At 39.6% G+C, this 17,957-nt stretch overlaps 1 protein-coding gene across 3 annotated transcripts in view; it reads left to right on the top strand.

Moving 5' to 3' along the window:
- LOC149024572 (AMP deaminase-like) overlaps nt 1–17,957 on the top strand; it is a 38,768-nt gene that overhangs the window by 15,997 nt on the left and 4,814 nt on the right. For all 3 annotated transcript variants that reach the window (XM_089144810.1, XM_089144809.1, XM_089144808.1), the window contains 10 exons: nt 3,635–3,818; nt 4,403–4,581; nt 4,699–4,750; nt 4,862–4,989; nt 5,127–5,306; nt 5,555–5,622; nt 5,721–5,863; nt 6,836–6,897; nt 16,122–16,235; nt 17,306–17,446. In XM_089144810.1, coding sequence (XP_089000936.1) covers nt 3,635–3,818; nt 4,403–4,581; nt 4,699–4,750; nt 4,862–4,989; nt 5,127–5,306; nt 5,555–5,622; nt 5,721–5,863; nt 6,836–6,897; nt 16,122–16,235; nt 17,306–17,446 — 1,251 coding nt within the window. The remainder of the gene's footprint in view (nt 1–3,634; nt 3,819–4,402; nt 4,582–4,698; nt 4,751–4,861; nt 4,990–5,126; nt 5,307–5,554; nt 5,623–5,720; nt 5,864–6,835; nt 6,898–16,121; nt 16,236–17,305; nt 17,447–17,957) is intronic.

Here is a 17,957-nt window from a genome sequence, read left to right as displayed (position 1 = left end):
TCGCAAAAATGCAGGCTTCACAAAAAAAATCATCCTCATTACAAGAAGAAACTAAATCAGTAAATATTTTCTTAAGAGTTCCTAGAGAGGGGTGACCTAGCCTACGGTGCCACTGATGAAGGTCTGATATTACCGACTGGACCTGATTAGAAGATGTAGTCAGAGCAGAAGTAGATCCTTCAATCGGCTCGAGCAAATAAAGTCCATTGTCTATTTTACCACGTCCAATCTCCTTCCCCATTACCAGATCCTGAAAGACACAATAAGATGGGAAAAATGTCACTTTACAATTTAAGTCATGTGTAAGACTGCTGATAGAGAGCAAGTTAGTAGAGAAAGAGGGAACATGTAAAACTTTAGACAAAGACAGGGATGGAGAATGTTGAATGGTCCCTTTTCCAGCAATGGAAGAATAGGAGCCATCAGCAATTCGAACTTTATCCTTTCCAGAAGTTGGAGAATATTGTAAGAAAAAAGAGGATAAACCTGTCATATGATCTGTGGCTCCGGTATCAATAATCCAAGGAGTAGAAATTGAAGAAACTTGGAAGCTTGTAAAAGTTTTACCTTAAGTAGCAAGGTAGGAGTTGGTTTGATTAGTAGACGAAGCAGTGGTAGAGGCTGTACCGGCAGTAGAAGATTGCAGAATACATCGCAAAGAAGTTAACTCCTCCTGTGAGAGACCAACATCTGCAGAGGGTGCTGTGGAAACTGTCTCAGAGATATGAGCTTTCGATTTTCCTTTTTTTTGTGCTCTTTTTTCTCCAAAATCAGCAGGCTTCCCATGGAGTTTCCAACAATTTTCCTTAGTATGATAGGGTTTGTGACAGTGCTCACACTTGACAATCTCCTTAGCCGGATCAGATTTAGTGCGAACAGACTGTAAAGCTGATTTCTCCAAAATAGGAGTATGAAGCATGGCTAATCGACGACTTTCCTCACACTGAACAAGAGCATAAGACTGTTCTAGTGTAGGAAAGGGAGAACGACTTAAGACTTGTACTCTGATCTGATCGTACTCCACGTTCAAACCTGCCAAGAAGTCATATACTCGAATCTTATCAATGTGCTTCTTATAAGTCGCCACATCATCTGGATTAGTGGGGTGATAATCCCCATAATGATCCAACTCTTGCCAAAGAGATCGCAACTCAGCATAATAGTGGGCCACAGTCAGTTCCTTTTGGGTAGTCTCATGAAGCTTCTTTCGTAGCTCATAAACCTGTGCATCATTCCCCAACTGTCCATATGTTTCAGTAGTAGCCTTCCAGATTTGGGCAGCAGTATCAAGTAATAGATATCCACGGGCAATATTTGGAATCATGGAATTCAAGAGAAAGGACATAATAAGAGAGTCATTCGAGATCCATTTTTCCCCGGGAAACGCCTTGTGGTAGAAGGTTTGATAGTGGTGCCCGTAATGTATCCAACAAGTCCTCTTCCAGCAATAGTTAAGTAAGCAGATCGTGACCAAATCAAATAATTTGTCCCATCAAATCTTACCGAAAGAGGATGAAAATTTGGGTAATGTTCAGGGCCGGTGGGAGCAGTAGTACCATCGATAGTTGCCATGTTGAAAAAATTGTCTGCAGTTCTTCAGTCACCTTGTGAAAAAAAACTAAAACGTCGCACAATGCAATAGCCAAACAATGATATGATCAAATCTCCTTTTTTTTTTTTTTTTTTTCTCTCTCTCTCTCTCTCTACTAAAACAAATAAACTCTGAAAAATATGAACCCTTGAAACATCATATATATATATATATATATATATATATATATTTTTTTTTTTTTTTTTTTTTTAAAATAGGATTGGTTCAGGTGGGCTTAATTATGGGAACAAAATATGGTTCAGAAATATGGTCTGGTTTGGTCCAGGCTTAATGGGTTTTGGAAGGGCCAGCTTAATGGGTTTTAGAAGGGCAGCTTAAGAAGGGAGACGGGATTTAGAAGGGGTTACCTGGTTCGATGGCAGAGGTGGGTGAATAAGACTCGGTTGATGACTGATGGCTGAAGACGATGATGGCAGCGATGGCGGCTATGGCTGAAGGCAGCGATGGCTGAAGGAGTCTGGTTCCAGAATATCGTTTCAGAAAGCAGAATTTCTTGCGATGGCTGAAGGAGTCTGGTTCCAGAAATTCAGAATATCGTTCCAAAAAAAAGAACTGCGATGGTGATGGAGTGCAGCGGATCTTTTTTCTCTTTTTCTTTTTCTTCTTTTCTGTTCTTGGTGTTGTCGATTTGAATGCAGCGGTACTGAATATCAGCCAGAGAGGGCGATGAGTTTCGATGGTTACTCAATTGGTTTGAAGAATCGATTGGTTTGAAGAACTGCTAGAAAAAAAAAACCGATGGGTTTCGATCCTTTTCTACGACAGAGATAGCAAGAGAGGCGAGGAGGTAAGTTCGACACTCTTCTCTCTTTTTTTTCTTAATTCCCTAATCGAGATTAGGCTCTGATGCCATGTAGAAATAAACGATTGTAGTAGAATGGCTTATTGATCCATGATCTCAAGCCCTTTATTTATAATTAAGTGGAAAGTAGAATATTACAAGGAATAGAATTCTATATGAATACAAACTCTAACTTAACTCCTATACAAACTCTTATTAGACTCCTAATAGAATCCAACATTCCCCCCCCCCCCCCAAAACTAACAAACAAAACCCCCCCCCCCCCCCCTCCTCCTCCTTCCCCCCTCCCACCCAACCACCCCCCCCCCCCCCCCCCCCCCCACCCACCATACCAAACACTCACCCCTAACTTTTTTTTTTTTTTTCCCTTCCCCCCCCCCCCCCATCCCCCCCCCCCCCCCCCCACCCTTCTTTTTTTTTTAATTCTCCTCCTCCCTCCCCCCCCCCCCCCCCCCCCTCCCCCCCCCTCCCCCCCCCCCCCCCCCCCCCCCCCCCCCCCCCCTTTTTTTTCTGGCCCGGGGCGCCCCCCCCCCCTCCCCCCCCCCCCCCCCCTTTTTTTTTTTTTTTGGCCCCCCCCCCTCTTTCCCCGGGGCCCGCGACCCAAAAACATTTTTTGGCCCCCCCCCCCCCGGCCGGGGTCCCGGGGGTTGCCTCCCGTCCCCCCCGGCCTTTTGTGGGTCTGTTCTTTGCTCGGCCAAATTGGTGCCTTTCTTCCTTCTGCTCCTTTTTGATTTGGTGCGATAATATAGGCACTACATACATGACGGCCAATCCGATTTTTCATGCTAGGACCAAGCATGTGGAGATTGATTTCCACTTTGTATGAGATTTAGCGTCTTCTGGCAGTTTTTTGTGAGGTATGTGTCTACAGTTGATCAGCTCTCTGATATCCTCACCAAAGGTCTTTCTTGTTCAGATTTCTCTTTTTACGAGACAAGCTCATGGTGATGTCCCTGTTACGTTGAGGGGGCGTGTTGAGGAGAAGACTATGCTGCCAACTCAGCCATCTCTGACTTCACTATCTTGTACTTAGTTGTTAGATTACATCTACCTATAAATACTGTTGTACTTCACATATCAACATATATACGAGCTATACTTCTTACCGTCTCTCTCGTTTGTCTGTGTTATGTGTGTAGTATACCATATCCTTACAGTTCTTATGTATATTGTATGCCCTAATGGACTAATGAGTTTGTACTTGAACCTTCTACGTACAGGGATCAGAGGGTAAAAACCACCAGAGTTCTAATACTGAGCAGAAGCCTATAGCTGCCAGCATGATTCAATCCCATAGTGTGTCTGGTGTCCTGCATGGTGTGCAGCCTGACCCTGTAGCAGCCGATATTCTGCGGAAAGAGCCCGAACAGAAAACTTTTTATCGACTTATAATTAGCCCCCCTGGTAATGGTGACTTTCTTTCTCAAATTACTGAAACCTTGTAATATGCGACTGTAGGTTATGCAAACCTCCATCTGTTTTTATATCCATGTGGCTATGCAAAATGTAAAATGTTGTATAATTTTGTCACCAAGGGGATATTGTTTATTTTTCATTTGGTTTGAGTGCACAGAAGCAGTTGCACATATGTAGCACAGAAATATTTGGAAAAAAAAAAAAAGGAAAAGAGCAAATAAGATTGCAGAGGTATTGGATGATCCATCAAGGTCTGATATTGATCCTTAAAATAATACTTAATAGGCTTTTATTGAATATCCAATTATGAGAAGAGGTAGTCTCTGCTCTCTTCTGCTTCCAATGGAACAAGACAATGAGCAGTTCACCAGTGGAGCTCGAAAGGTAATGTGTCTGACAAGAAGTGGAAATATCTAAGTGTTTCTCATCTGAAGGCATCCAAGAAAGTATAGTTTTTGAGTTTTTTCTTCCATGTTATCTAGACCATCATGAAAATTATTATTAGGTTACTTTGGGATTGAAATCTTTCTGGGACTTTATTTATTTATTTGGGAATCTGTTATCAATATTAGAGGTTCCATCCCCTGATGAAGTGGAGGCTTGCCTGGTACTTCAAGAATGCCTTGAGTTGCGGGACAGTTATGTGTTCAGGGAAATGGTTGATCCTTGGGAGAAAGAAAATGCAACTGATATCAGCACACCAAAGCCAGATCCCAATCCATTTTCTTATACACCTGAAGAAAAATCCGATGTAAGTTTATTGCAATTTGTTGGAAATCTCATAAATGGCGGCTTCTTCAGTTCCCATGTAACCTGATATTAGAATTTGTTATTCTCATCGGTTGGTTCCCTCCCTACACCCCAATAGCATTATTTTCAGATGGAAGATGGTGTTGTTCATGTCTACGCGAATAAAGATTGTGAGATGCTGGCCCAATCTTTTTATTTATTGAGTAATCTGGTTACTTACTGTGATTAAGGAGTGCCTTCTGTGAATTCATACCATGCTTCAATTCTTTGTTCGTTTTAAGCGTCCGAGAAACTTTTTCCTGTTGCTGATGCTACAACATTTTTCACCAATCTGGATCATATCCTTCAAATAGAAGCTGCAGGAAACATTCGATCGTTGTGTCATCGTCGATTAGGTCTTATGGAACAAGTAATTACTTTGTTGATTCCCCTCACCCACCCCCTAGTGAAAAAAATGGTTCTTTTGAAGTTCTTGATTACTTAAAACAACTGTTTTCATTATTATTAATGTTATATATCATTTGATTCATCTATTTCTCTGTCCAGAAATTTGATTTTCATTTGAGGCTTAATGAGGTTAGTGAGGACCGTGCTCAGAAAAGTGCACCACACAGGGACTTCTATAATGTTAGGAAAGTAGACACTCATGTTCATCACTCAGCATGTATGAACCAGTTACATCTACTGAATTTTATCAAGTCAAAGTTGAGAGAAGAGCCTGATGAGGTAATAAACACCATTTGCTTCTGCGATGATATAATTCTTTATCCTAGGATAGGTCTTGAGAACTGAATAGTTGTGAACTCATAACACTTATTACTCTCTTGAGACGATTAACATTCCCTTGCACCTTGACGATATGTGAACCCAAAGGCACTCCATATACGAGCTTATCTTTATCTTTATCTTGGATTAAAGCAAAGCTGCACTTTTATTAAACTGAAGCGCTGCTATGTCACATCCTTTTGGTTCAGGTCGTAATATTCCGAGATGGGACGCATATGACATTGAAAGAAGTTTTTGAAAGTTTGCATTTGACAGGGTTTGATAAAATTGCCCTTTATTCTCGGAAGAACTTTTCCCCCCCAAATTTGCTAAATTATTCTGTTTTGAGAACTTTCTGCCTTTTCTTTGGAGCAGGAATGACCTGAGTGTTGATCTTTTGGATGTCCATGCTGACAAGAGTACATTTCATCGCTTTGACAAGTTCAATCTCAAATACAATCCTTGTGGTCAAAGTAGGCTCCGAGAGATCTTCCTTAAGCAAGATAATCTTATCCAAGGTATTCCCTGTTTAGTTTGTTTTCTTATCTTCATGATTTTGTTGAGAAGGTGGACACTGTATCAACAATTTTGTTGAATTCAGTTTAGTTATTTGTTTTATGTGTTCCTTCGTGGGCTCAATATTCCGTCTCATACCACATTATTGATTTTTTTTTTTGGGGTGGGGGGGGAACAACAACAAGAAAGCAAAGGGCACAACGATATTGAAGCCAACAAAGCCCCACACAGAAATCAAGACAAAGAAAAAACGAACTAGGCACTAAAAGCCAAGACCACTGATCCCAGATAAACACAAGGAATGATGCTCTCTCTTCTATTTTCCTTCTTCTTTGTCCTTGAAGACTTGAGCTCAACAATTAAGTCTTTGTCAAGGTGGTGGCACCCTTTGGTAGAAGGGTTGCTTCTCCTGTGATCCTGAAGCAAAGTAGAAGGCTTATCAATGTAGGAAGAACTCACAGGCTGCACACATTTATCACTATCCATAATCATCAAAATAGGGTTAAGATTAGAATTCTGGACCACAAACAAAGGGGAGGAATAGAGGGATGGGTAGAAGGGGGAATAAAAGGATGGGTCAAGCCCAAAAGATGTGGTAAAGAGGGGGAGATTTGGGTTGGTCCTCAGCCAAGTGGTGGGGAAGGTAAGGGGCTGGGGGGGGGGGGACGAGTGGGCTGGGTGAGAAGAAAGGGGGGGGGGGTGGGGGAAGGGTTGGCCCATTGACAGATGGGCTGGGCCAGAAAGTAATGCAGGGTCCAACAGGGAGAAGAGGAAGGCTTGGGTGAGACATCCTTTGCCTTCTAGTATTGGCTGATTTGGTTGCAAGACTGATGCTTATTTCGAAATTTAGAAACAAAAGTTGATTCTCTTGCTAAACCATCTTTCTTTCTTTGTATGTATGCATGTTTTTTCTATCTTTGTTGGTTCAACGGTGATAGCATGTTTTACGTAATCTGTTACCTTCATTCAAACAGGTCGTTTTCTTGCTGAGTTGACAAAACAAGTATTCTCAAGTCTTGCTGCTAGTAAATACCAGGTGCATTTAATTCATTCTTTTTTCTTCTTCTTAATTATGCTTCTTTCATTATGCTGTTTGGGCTTTTTAACTTTACAAACTCTTGGTTGGTTCTTCAATTTAATTGCGGTTTGGACATCATGTTTGGATACTATATGTCATGCACATGAACTATACAAGTCATTGTCAAAGCAGCAAGTGGATAGGCATAAAACCAGCTGTTGAGAAACACTATGTTGGTAGAATGGCTTTATTGTGATCAGTGTGATCTCAAGTCCTCATTTTATAATAAAGTGGAAAGAACACTATTACATAAATACCCTTACTTGAGTAACAAGAAATAGAAATTTACATGAACACAAACTCTAATAGAATTGAACTCCTAGTAGAACTCAACCAACCCTCCCCCTCAAGTTGAGGCATAAATATTAGTCATGCCCAACTTGCCTACAATAGGAAGGAAATCTCTTTCTTTCAAACCTTAGTGAAAACATCTGCCACTTGGTCTCCAGACCTCACAAAAGGCATACAGATAAGCCCTTGTTCCAGCTTTCCTTTGACAAAAAACCTGTCAATTTCAATGTGCTTAGTTCGATCATGTTGCACTGGATTATTAGCAATACTAATAGTAGCCTTGTTGTCACAATATAGCATCACAGGGTTTGGAACTTGGACTCCAATATCTTGTAGCAAGCCTTTCAACCATAGTGGCTCACAAACTCCCTGAACCCTAGCTCTATATTCAGCTTCGGTACTGGATAAGCTACCACATTCCGTTTCTTACTTCTCCAAGTAACTAGATTACCTCCGACAAAGGTACAGTAATCTGAAATTGACTTCCTGTCTGGAGATCTAGCCCAATCTGCATCAGTGTATGCTTTTACTCTTAGATTATCAATGGGTGACAAAAGTATTCCTTTTCCAGGAGTTCCCTTCAAATACTGTAGTATTCTGGTAACAACCTTCATATGAGCAAAATATGGATCATGCATGCATGAATTGGTTCACTATCCCCACGGCATAAGCAATGTCTGGCTTGGCGTGGGATAAGTAAATAAGCTTCCCTACTAGCCTTTGGTATCTTCCTTTGTCCACTGGTTCTCCCTCTTTTTCTTTATGTTTAGCTTTAGCTTCAATAGGGGTATCAACTGCTTTGCACCCAACATTCCCACTTCTGATAATAAATTTAGGACATACTTTCTTTGGGATAGGAATATACCCTTCTTTGATCGAGCCACCTCAGTCCCTAAGAAGTACTGTAACTTCCCTAGATCTTTAATCTCAAACTCTTTGCTAAGAAAGTCCTTCAACCTTTGAATTTCTTCACCATCATTCCCTGTGATGACAATATCGTCTACATAAACAATGAGAAGTGCGATGTTAAATCTGACTTCTTAACAAATAGTGTATGATCAACATTGCTTCGCTTGTATCCAATAGAAGTCATTGCCTTCAGGAGGCGTCCAAACCAGCATCTAGGAGACTGTTTTAACCCATAAATTGACCTCTTCAACCGACAAACTTTCCTTGTAGTATTGTCATCGGAGAAACCATGTGGGATTTCCATATAGACTTCTTCCTCTAACTCCCCACGTAAGAAGGCATTCTTTACGTCTAGTTGATGCAAGTTCCAGTCTTTGTTCACAGCTCCAAATAACATAACTCTGACAGTGTTCAATTTTGTAATAGGGGCAAAAGTCTCCTGATAATCAATCCCATAGGTCTGGGTAAACCCCTTTGCAACTAGTCTAGCCTTCAACTTGTTGAATAATCCATCTATATTTTGTTTAACCACAAACACCCATTTGCAACCCACTGATTTTTTTCTTCGAGGAAGTGTAACTAGCTCCTAAGTATCATTTTTCTTCATTGCTTACATTTCCTCTACCATAGCTGCCTTCCATCTCTTATTAACATAGGCTTCTTGCCAACTTTTAGGAAGAAATATAGATGATAAAGAGGATATAAAAGCACGGTAAGAGTCAAACAAAGAGTCATAAAAGACATTTAGCAATGGGATGCTGAGTGCAAGAACTGACTCCTTTTCTAACAGTAATAAGAAGATCAGAAGAAGATACCTTAAGGGGAACAGTAGAATCTGATTATAGAGCAAGAGATTGAAGTGGTAACGTGTCACCTTTCTCCACCTGCTTTAGTCGGTTGTAATTCTTCCTCTGATAAGGTTGCACCTCTTTATTTTGGTCAATTTTGTTTTGAAATACCTCAATAGTGTGCCTCACAGGAGTGGTCTCCCCCTAACCAGGTTCTTCACATGGTTAAAAAAATGGAGGGGGGGGGATTAGAGTCTTCAGGTATAATGGTTGAAGTCTCCCCCTGGTTAGGAAACACTTCTTGAACTCCCAAGTTGTGTTATGGTGGTGTGATAGAAAACTTTAGAGTTGGAAATAACACCTCTCCTCTAGGATTCTCCCCTTGGAGAGGTGTATAGTAAGGGCAAGACTCATTAAAAATGACATCCATAGAGACAATGGTTTTCCTTGAAGGAGGATGATAACATTTGTACCCTTTCTGAGTAGCAAAATGCCCTAGAAAAATGCAGCGTAGGCCACGGGGAGCCAGCTTACTTTAGTGGGCTGTGATTTTGGCATAACAAACACATCCAAAAACCTTTTGGGGGAATAATAAAAGAAGAGGTTCCTTGGAGAAGCTCATTAGGACATTTAAAACCAAATATCCTACTGGGAATCCTATTCATAAGGTAAGATGCAGTGAGTATAGCATCACTCCAATATTGGTCAGGGACATTCATAGCAATCATAAGTGAACGGGCTATCTCTAAAAGATGCCAATTCTTCCTTTTAGCAACCCCATTTTGAGCAGCGGTATCAACACAACTGGTTTGGTGTTTTATGCCAGAGTTAGAGAGATATCGCTGAAACCATCAATATACTTTGTGCCATTGTCACTGTGAAAGATCTTCACAGTGGCATTTAATTGAGTTTTAATCATATTATGAAAATCACAAAAACATCGAAAAACTTCATTTTTTTGTTTTAAAAGATAAATCCATGTGGAACGAGAGTGACAATCAATAAAAGTAACAAAGTACCTATGGCCAGTAATAGACACGCTCGTAAGGGCCCCACACATCAGTATGAATGAGTCCAAAAGAAATAGATTTTTTTTTATTATGAAGAGAAGGTAAATAAGTAGAACGAGCCTCCTTCGCAAAATGCAGGCTTCATAAAAAAATTCATCATTTTTACAAGAAGAAACTAAATCGGGAAATACTTTCTCAAGAGTTTCTAGAGGGGGGTGACCTAGCCTACGGTGCCATTGCTGAACGTCATATTACCGAATGGACCTGATTAGGAGATGCAATCAGAGTAGAAGTAGATCCTCTAATTGGCTCCAACAGATAAAGTCCATTGTCTAGTTTACCACATCCAATCTCCTTCTCCATTACCAGATCCTGGAAGACACAATAAGATGGGAAAAAAGTTACTTTACAATTCAAGTCATGTGTAAGACAACTAATAGAGAGCAAGTTAGTAGAGAAAGAGGGAACATACAAAACTTTAGACAGAGAAAGTGATAGAGAATGCTGAATGCTGAAACCATCAGCAATTCGAACTTTATCTTTTCCAAAAGTTGGAGCATAATGTAAGAAAAAAGAGGATGAACCTGTTGTATGATCTGTGGCTCCTGTATTAATGATTCAGGGAGCAAAAACTAAAGAAACATTGTAGCCTATAAAAGTTTTACCTGAAGTAGCAAGGTAGGAGTTGGTATAGGTAGTGGAGGAGTAGTAGAGGCTGTACCGGCAGTAGAAGACTGCAGAATACGTCGCAGAGTAGCTAACTCCTCCTATGAAAAACCAATGTCTTCAAAGGGTGTCGTGGAAACTGTCGCAGAAAGATTAGCTTTCGATTTCCCCTTTCTTTGTGCTCTTTTTTGCTTAAAATTAGCAGGCTTCCCATGGAGCTTCCAACAATTGGCGTTGATATGATATGGTTTGTAACAATGCTCACACTTGACAATCTCCTTAGCCGAATTAGATTTAGTGCTAACAAACTGTAAGGCTGATTTTCCACAATAGGAGCATGAAGCATGGCTAATTGACGGCTTTCCTCACACTGAACAAGGGCATAAGACTGTTCAAGTGTAGGAAAGGGAGAACGACTTAATACTTGCATTCTGATCTGATCATACTCCACATTTAAACCTGCTAAGAAGTCATATACCCGAATCTTATCAACGTGCTTCCTATAAGTAGTCACATCATCTGGATTAGTAGGGTGATAATCCCCATAATGATTCAACTCCTGCCAAAGAGATCGCAACTTAGCATAATATTGGGCCACAGTCATTTCCTTTTGGGTAATCTTATGAAGCTTATTTCGTAGCTCATAAACCTGTGCATCATTCCCCAACTGTCCATATGTTTCAGTAGTAGCCTTTCAGATTTGGGCTGCAATATCAAGTAATAGGTATCCACGGGCAATATTTGGATTCATGGAATTCAAAAGGAAGGACATAATAAGAGACTCATTTGAGATCCATTTATCCTGTGAAACACTTGTGGTAGTAGGTTTGATAATGGTGCCCGTAATGTGTCCAACAAGTCCTTAACAAGTCCTCTTCCGGCAATAGTCAGGTAAGCAGATCGAGACCAGATCAAATAATTTGTTCCATCAAATCGTACCGAAAGAGGATGAAGAGTAGGGTAATGTTTGGAGGCAGTGGGAGCAGTAGTACCATCGTTAGTTGCCATGTTGAAAAAATTGGCTGCAGTTCTTCAGTTGTCACCCTTCAACAATAACTGAAATGTCGCATAATGTAATAGCCAAACCCCAATTCAAAAGGTGCATATAAACACCATGTTGCTTTCTTTCTTTAGGAACACCATGTTTCTTTCTTTCTTCTTCTTTCTTTCTCCCTTTTTTTTTTTTTTAATAATGGAAAATTACAAATAAGTCCCTGAAAAATCTGAATTTGCAATTATGCCCCTGAAACCATGCAAATTATACGTAAGTCCCTAAAAATGTGTAAATTTGCAAATAAGCCCCTGAAAATTTTGTGAATTTGCAATTAGGTCCCTAAAACTATGCAAAATTACACATAAGTCCCTGAAACTTTGTAAAATTGAAAATAGGTCCTTGAAAATGTGCAATTTTACAAAAAAAATCCATGAAAGAATGTAAATTTACAAACTAAACCCCTCAAACATCGTATTTATGTTTTCTGTTTTTTGGTTGGGCTAATCGAATTGCAAGCTAATCTGGTCTTCAGGAGCATCTCTTTCAGATGAAGGACGAGGGAAAAAAATGAAGGAATAACTCACTGTAGGTGTACGAGCAGCGGCAGTTGTAAGAGCAGCGGCAGTTGCAAGAGTAGTTCCAGTTGCAGAAGCAGTGGTTGCAAGAGCAGCAACAACGTGGAACCGAGACGGAACTGAATACCCTATTCGAACCGAGACAGAACTGAATCAAAATTCTTCTTCTCGTCTTCTTTCCTTTTTTTTCCTGTTCTTATTCTTCCCTAGTTGAACCAACTCCGCCAGTGTTTTGCTGTTGGTCCCAAGCCCGGGTAAAGGAGGAGGGTTGGTGCGTCAGGTCAGCAGCCGGCACCGGAAAAATCTAGCCAAACCTTTTTTCATGGATTCGACCTTATATGATAAAAGCTATGCTAGGGCGTTCCGCGACAAAAGAAGCGACGCGCTACACTATGGCCCTAGTGTAGTGATAAGTGGGCAAGGTTTAGCTAGGGCGTTCCCTGTAAGCGACGCGTCGCATCGGCGCCCGGATGCGGTGATAAGTAGGCAAGGGTTCCTGCGCCGTGGACGAGTGCGGGTAAAGAAGCTAGTCCATAAGCGTAGGATTAGATTGGCATCTTGGAACATAGGATCTTTAACTGGTAAGAGCTTAGAATTGATAGATGTTATGAGGAGAAGAAGGATTAATGTAGCTTGCATCCAATAGACTAGATGGAGGGGTAAAAAATCCAAAGAGTTGGATGACTTTAAACTTTGGTATACTGGGGATAAAACAAATAAAAATGGAGTGGGTATAATAGTGGATAAAGATTTAAAAAATGATGTGGTGGACGTTAAAAGAGTGGGTGATAGGATTATTGCTATCAAGCTTGTAATGGAGAAAGAGTTCATAAATATAATTTGTGCATATGCACCTCAAGTAGGATTAGATGAAAGTCTAAAGCTAGAATTTTGGGAAAATATGGATGGATTAATGCAAGGAATTCGTCAAGGAGAAAAGATTATCATAGGAGGTGATTTAAATGTACATATTGGAAAAGATCAAAGAGGATATGAGAGTGTTCATGGAGGATATGGTTTTGGAGAAAGGAATGAGGAGGGGATTTCAATTTTGGATTTTGCTACTGCTTTTGACCTATCTATTATAAGTACTTACTTCAAAAAGAGAGATGAACATTTAATTACTTTCAAAAGTGGACAGCATAAAAGCCAAATAGATTTCTTCCTAACTAGAAGGACTGATAGATTGTTGTGCAAGGATTGCAAGGTGATACCGGGGGAAAGCTTAACTGCACAACATAGACTTGTGGTCTTGGATATGTGCTTAGTCCCAAGAACACATAAAAGGTCCAAGGTAAACTATCCCAGAATAAGATGGTGGAATTTGAAAGGAGAGTACTCTAAATCCTTCGTTAATGAAGTAGTCAAACAAGGAAAATGGGATTTTAAAGGGGATACCAATGCAATGTGGAATGAGATGGTTATGTGTATTAAGAAGGTGGCTAAAGATGTTTTAGGTGAATCAAAAGGAAAGATCCATTCTTATAGAGAGACGTGGTGGTGGGATAGTGAGGTTCAAGCTGCCATTAGGAATAAAAAAGCTAGTTTTAAGACATGGCAAAGAACTAAGGATGTTGAGGATCTTCAAAGGTATAGGTTGGATAGAAATGAAGCTAAGAAAATTGCGGGAAAAACAAGGGAAAGGAAGTATGAAGAGTTATACAATAAGTTGGGCACAAAGGAAGGGGAAAAATCTATTTATAAGATAAGCTAAGGTGAGGGATAGGAAGAGTAGAGATCTTGACCATGTTAGATGTATTAAAAATGGAGATGGTAAAGTATTAGTTTGTGAGGAGGATATTAAGAAAAGATGGGAAACCTATTTCTCTAGTTTACTAAATGAGCATTCTTCAAGCACTTATGTTTTGGACGATTACACTTTTCACCAAAGCACCAATGTCCGAACTTATATACGTAGAATTTCGATGTCCGAAGTAAAAGAAGCTTTAAGGAGGATGAAACTTGGCAAGACATAAGGTCCTGATGAAATCCCAATTGAAGTATGGAAGAGCTTAGGAACCCATGGACTAGTTTGGTTGACTAAGTTGTTTAATAAGATTATAAGCACAGGGAAAAATGCCGATGATTGGAGGAGAAGTGTTGTGGTTCCAATTTACAAAAATAAAGGAGATATCCAAAGTTGTAATAACTATAGGGGCATTAAATTGATGAGCCATACGATGAAATTATGGGAGAGAATAATTGAAACCCGTTTGAGACACTTAACTATAGTTACGGAGAACCAATTTGGGTTTATGCCGGGAAGATCTACAACGGAGGCTATTTACTTAATTAGGAGACTTATGGAAAGGTATAGAGAATGTAGGAAAGATCTTCATATGGTATTTATTGACCTAGAAAAAGCTTATGATAGAGTCCCTAGAGAGTTAATTTGGCAAGTACTAGAGAAAAGAAGTGTTGTAAGTAAATATATAGATATAGTGAAGGATATGTATGATGGTTCGATGACTAGTGTTAGAACAGTGGGGGGACAAAGTAATGAATTCCCGATAACAGTTGGGCTACATCAAGGGTCAACTTTAAGCCCATATCTATTTGCACTGGTAATGGATGAATTAACCAAAGACATTCAAGATGAGGTCCCCTGGTGTATGCTTTTTGCGGATGATATTGTGTTGATTGATGAGACCCAAGTGGGGATTAATACCAAATTAGAATCATGGAGATTAGCTTTGGAATCAAAAGGCTTTAAACTTAGTAGATCGATGACATAATATTTAGTTTGTAACTTTAGTCATGATCGGGCAAATGATGAGGTGGTGATACTTGACGATAAAGAGATTCCTCAAAGTGATTGTTTTAGGTACCTAGGTTCAATCATAAGTAAAAGAGGTGATTTAGAAGATGAGGTTTCCCAAAGAATTAAAATAGGGTGGATGAAGTGGAGAGGTGCGTCCGGGGTCTTATGTGATCGGTGTATTCCATTAAAGCTTAAAGGAAAATTTTATAGGACTGTTGTTCGACCAGCTATGATGTACGGTGCAGAGTGTTGGGCTGTTAAAAAGAATCATATAGATAAACTCAGTGTAGCAGAAATGAGGATGCTAAGATGGATGAGTGGCAAAACTAAGATGGATAAGATAATAAACGATCATATTAGAGTTGGTTTGGGAGTTGCTCCCATAAGTGATAAGCTTAGGGAAAGTCGTTTGAGGTGGCACGGCCACGTTCAACGGAGACCTATAATTGCTCCTGTACAGAGAAGTGATATAATCATATTGAAGGAACTAGAAGAGCTAGGGGTAGACCTAAGATAACCTTAAGAGAAGTGGTGAGAAAGGATATGTATAGCTTAGGCCTTGTATCTAGCATGGCCTCGAACAGAACTGATTGGAGGGCAAGAATCCATGTAGCCGACCCCATTTAGTTGGGACAAGGCTTATTGTTGTGAATGTTGTTGTTGTATTCTTCCCTAGTTGAACCGAGACGGAACTGAAGAACTGCCAGAAAAAGACGGTAGAACTAAAGAATTGCGATGGGTTTGAAAGAAAAAAAAATCAGAAGAAGAAGGTAGGTCTCTCTTCCCTAATCGAACTTAGGCTATGATGCCATGTTGAGAAACACTATGTTGGTAGAATGGCTTATTGTGATCAGTGTGATCTCAAGCCCTCTATTTAAAATATAGTGGAAAGAACACTATTACATAAATACTCTTACTTGGGTAACAAGAAATAGAAATTTACATGAACACAAACTCTAATAGAAACTCCTAGTAGAACTCAACCAACATCAGCTGTACTGCAAAGGTTCCAAAAATACCTATTCAGAAGGAAAAAGGATATGCATGAAATAATTTTTCTTTTCAAATGAAGTTGCACGAAATAATTCTATGTTCTCAAGTTAGGACTCTAAAGAATGCCAATTTCTTCGTATGGTATAGATTGTTCTCCTTGGTGAATGACTTAAAAAATTAAGGATGTTTTGGCAGATGGCAGAATACAGGATATCAATCTATGGTAGAAAGCAAAGTGAGTGGGATCAACTGGCTAGCTGGATCGTGAATAATGACTTATACAGTGAGAATGTTGTTTGGTTAATTCAGGTATCTACCCGCTTCTCTCAAACTTCACTTTGGACTTTACATTGCTTGTAAATTGGCAAGTTTGATCCATGTATCATAATCTGATATTTTGGCAAATGTGTCTACACACCTCACTTTAATGAGGCTTCCTCAGTGGCCCTCATACCAACTGGTGATTAGGCAGCCATCACAAGCTTCAGATAGGCTGGCCCAAGGAAAAACTTCCTTGAAAAGTACTTTGTAAAAGCCATTAGTTCTTGATGCTTAATTTACTATTTAACATTTTATGTAAAAAAATTGGTCTGCCTCTATTCATATGCATGATGACAAAAGGCTGTAATTGTTGACTGGTGAATTATTTTTTGTGTTATTGTCCCTTTTTTTTACCAATTGAACTTTTTAAACCATGGAATGCTGATGGCCTGATACAAGTGGATGTGGGAGCACTTCCTTTTTCAAATGGATTTTTCTTTACATTTTTTGTTCCTTTTCTTTTGCTTGGGGAGAGAAAGGATCTACAAAAGCATGTGAATTTAAGGGTGTAAGATGGTACAGTATCAGTAAATTTGGTGCAGTTACAAAAAATTAAACCAAAATCATACTGTACTGTTTTCACATCCACATCTGCATACCAGTACGATACAATTTTGGTACATCTTCATTCTCGAGCGCTGTTTTTCTCCCCCTTTTTTCTGGTTTGTTACAATATGCAAATGGTAAAAAATTGGTACAGAAAATGGTACGGTACCGCGTTGGTATGAAAACGGTTATATTCACACAGCTCATTATATACTGTCGGTGTGACACCCGAAACAAATCCATGTCATACCAAAACAGATACCGTTTTTGAAAACTGTGCCGTACCATTTTTTGGAACGGTTCGGTATTGTATGGTTTTATTGGGTCGGTTTTGCTATCCAAATGACACCCTTAGATTTGATTTTGTTACCGTTTTGTTTAGAAGTTGCTTTCTCAGCAGTTATCAGTGATCCATTCTGTATTTTGGTTCTTTCTTTTGAAAATTCTTGATCATTGCTATGCTTTCTCTATAAATTATGTGCTTTCATTGTGGAACTATTTTTTTCCTCCAGATTCCTCGTCTGTACAATGTATACAAGGAAATGGGAATTGTTACATCATTCCAGAACATGCTTGACAACATATTTGTCCCCCTTTTTGAGGTCACTGTCAATCCAGATTCGCACCCTCAATTGCATGTTTTCTTGAAACAGGTTTGTTCCGTGCTGACTTTACCCTGCGTTCCTATTTTGCATATGGTATAGTCCTTGTTATGTTTATCTAATTTTGATGTTTGTTGAGAAGGTTGAGCATTATCAGGAAACTATTAAAGGTTGTAGAACTGGAAAAAACCTACTGTGGACACTTGAAACTCCTTGGTGATGCCTTGATAATGCTTGCAACTCAGCTCTAAGATGATCATCCCTTGCGTTATCCTTGCCCACGCATCCATCTCAGCATCCTTATCTTTGCAGCATCAAGTTTATTTATATGGCACCGCCTCACATCTATAGTTAGCCTTGTACAATATTGCTGGTCTAGTGACAGTACTATAAAATTTTCCTAGCTTAAAGGTGTATACCTATCACACAATATTCTTGTCGTGCCTTTCCATTTCATCCACACTATTACATCGTCATCCTAGCTGCCCTTGTTTACAATTGAACCCAAAGTGGTCACTTTTGCAAGATCCCTCTCATCGATAACCATTTCATTATTTATCTC

The sequence above is a fragment of the Hakea prostrata genome, chromosome 2 (assembly GCF_041222555.1).
Source record: "Hakea prostrata isolate BN-2017 chromosome 2, UWA_Hpros_2, whole genome shotgun sequence".
NCBI lineage: Eukaryota > Viridiplantae > Streptophyta > Magnoliopsida > Proteales > Proteaceae > Hakea > Hakea prostrata.
This window is presented reverse-complemented; position numbering and strand designations above follow the sequence as displayed.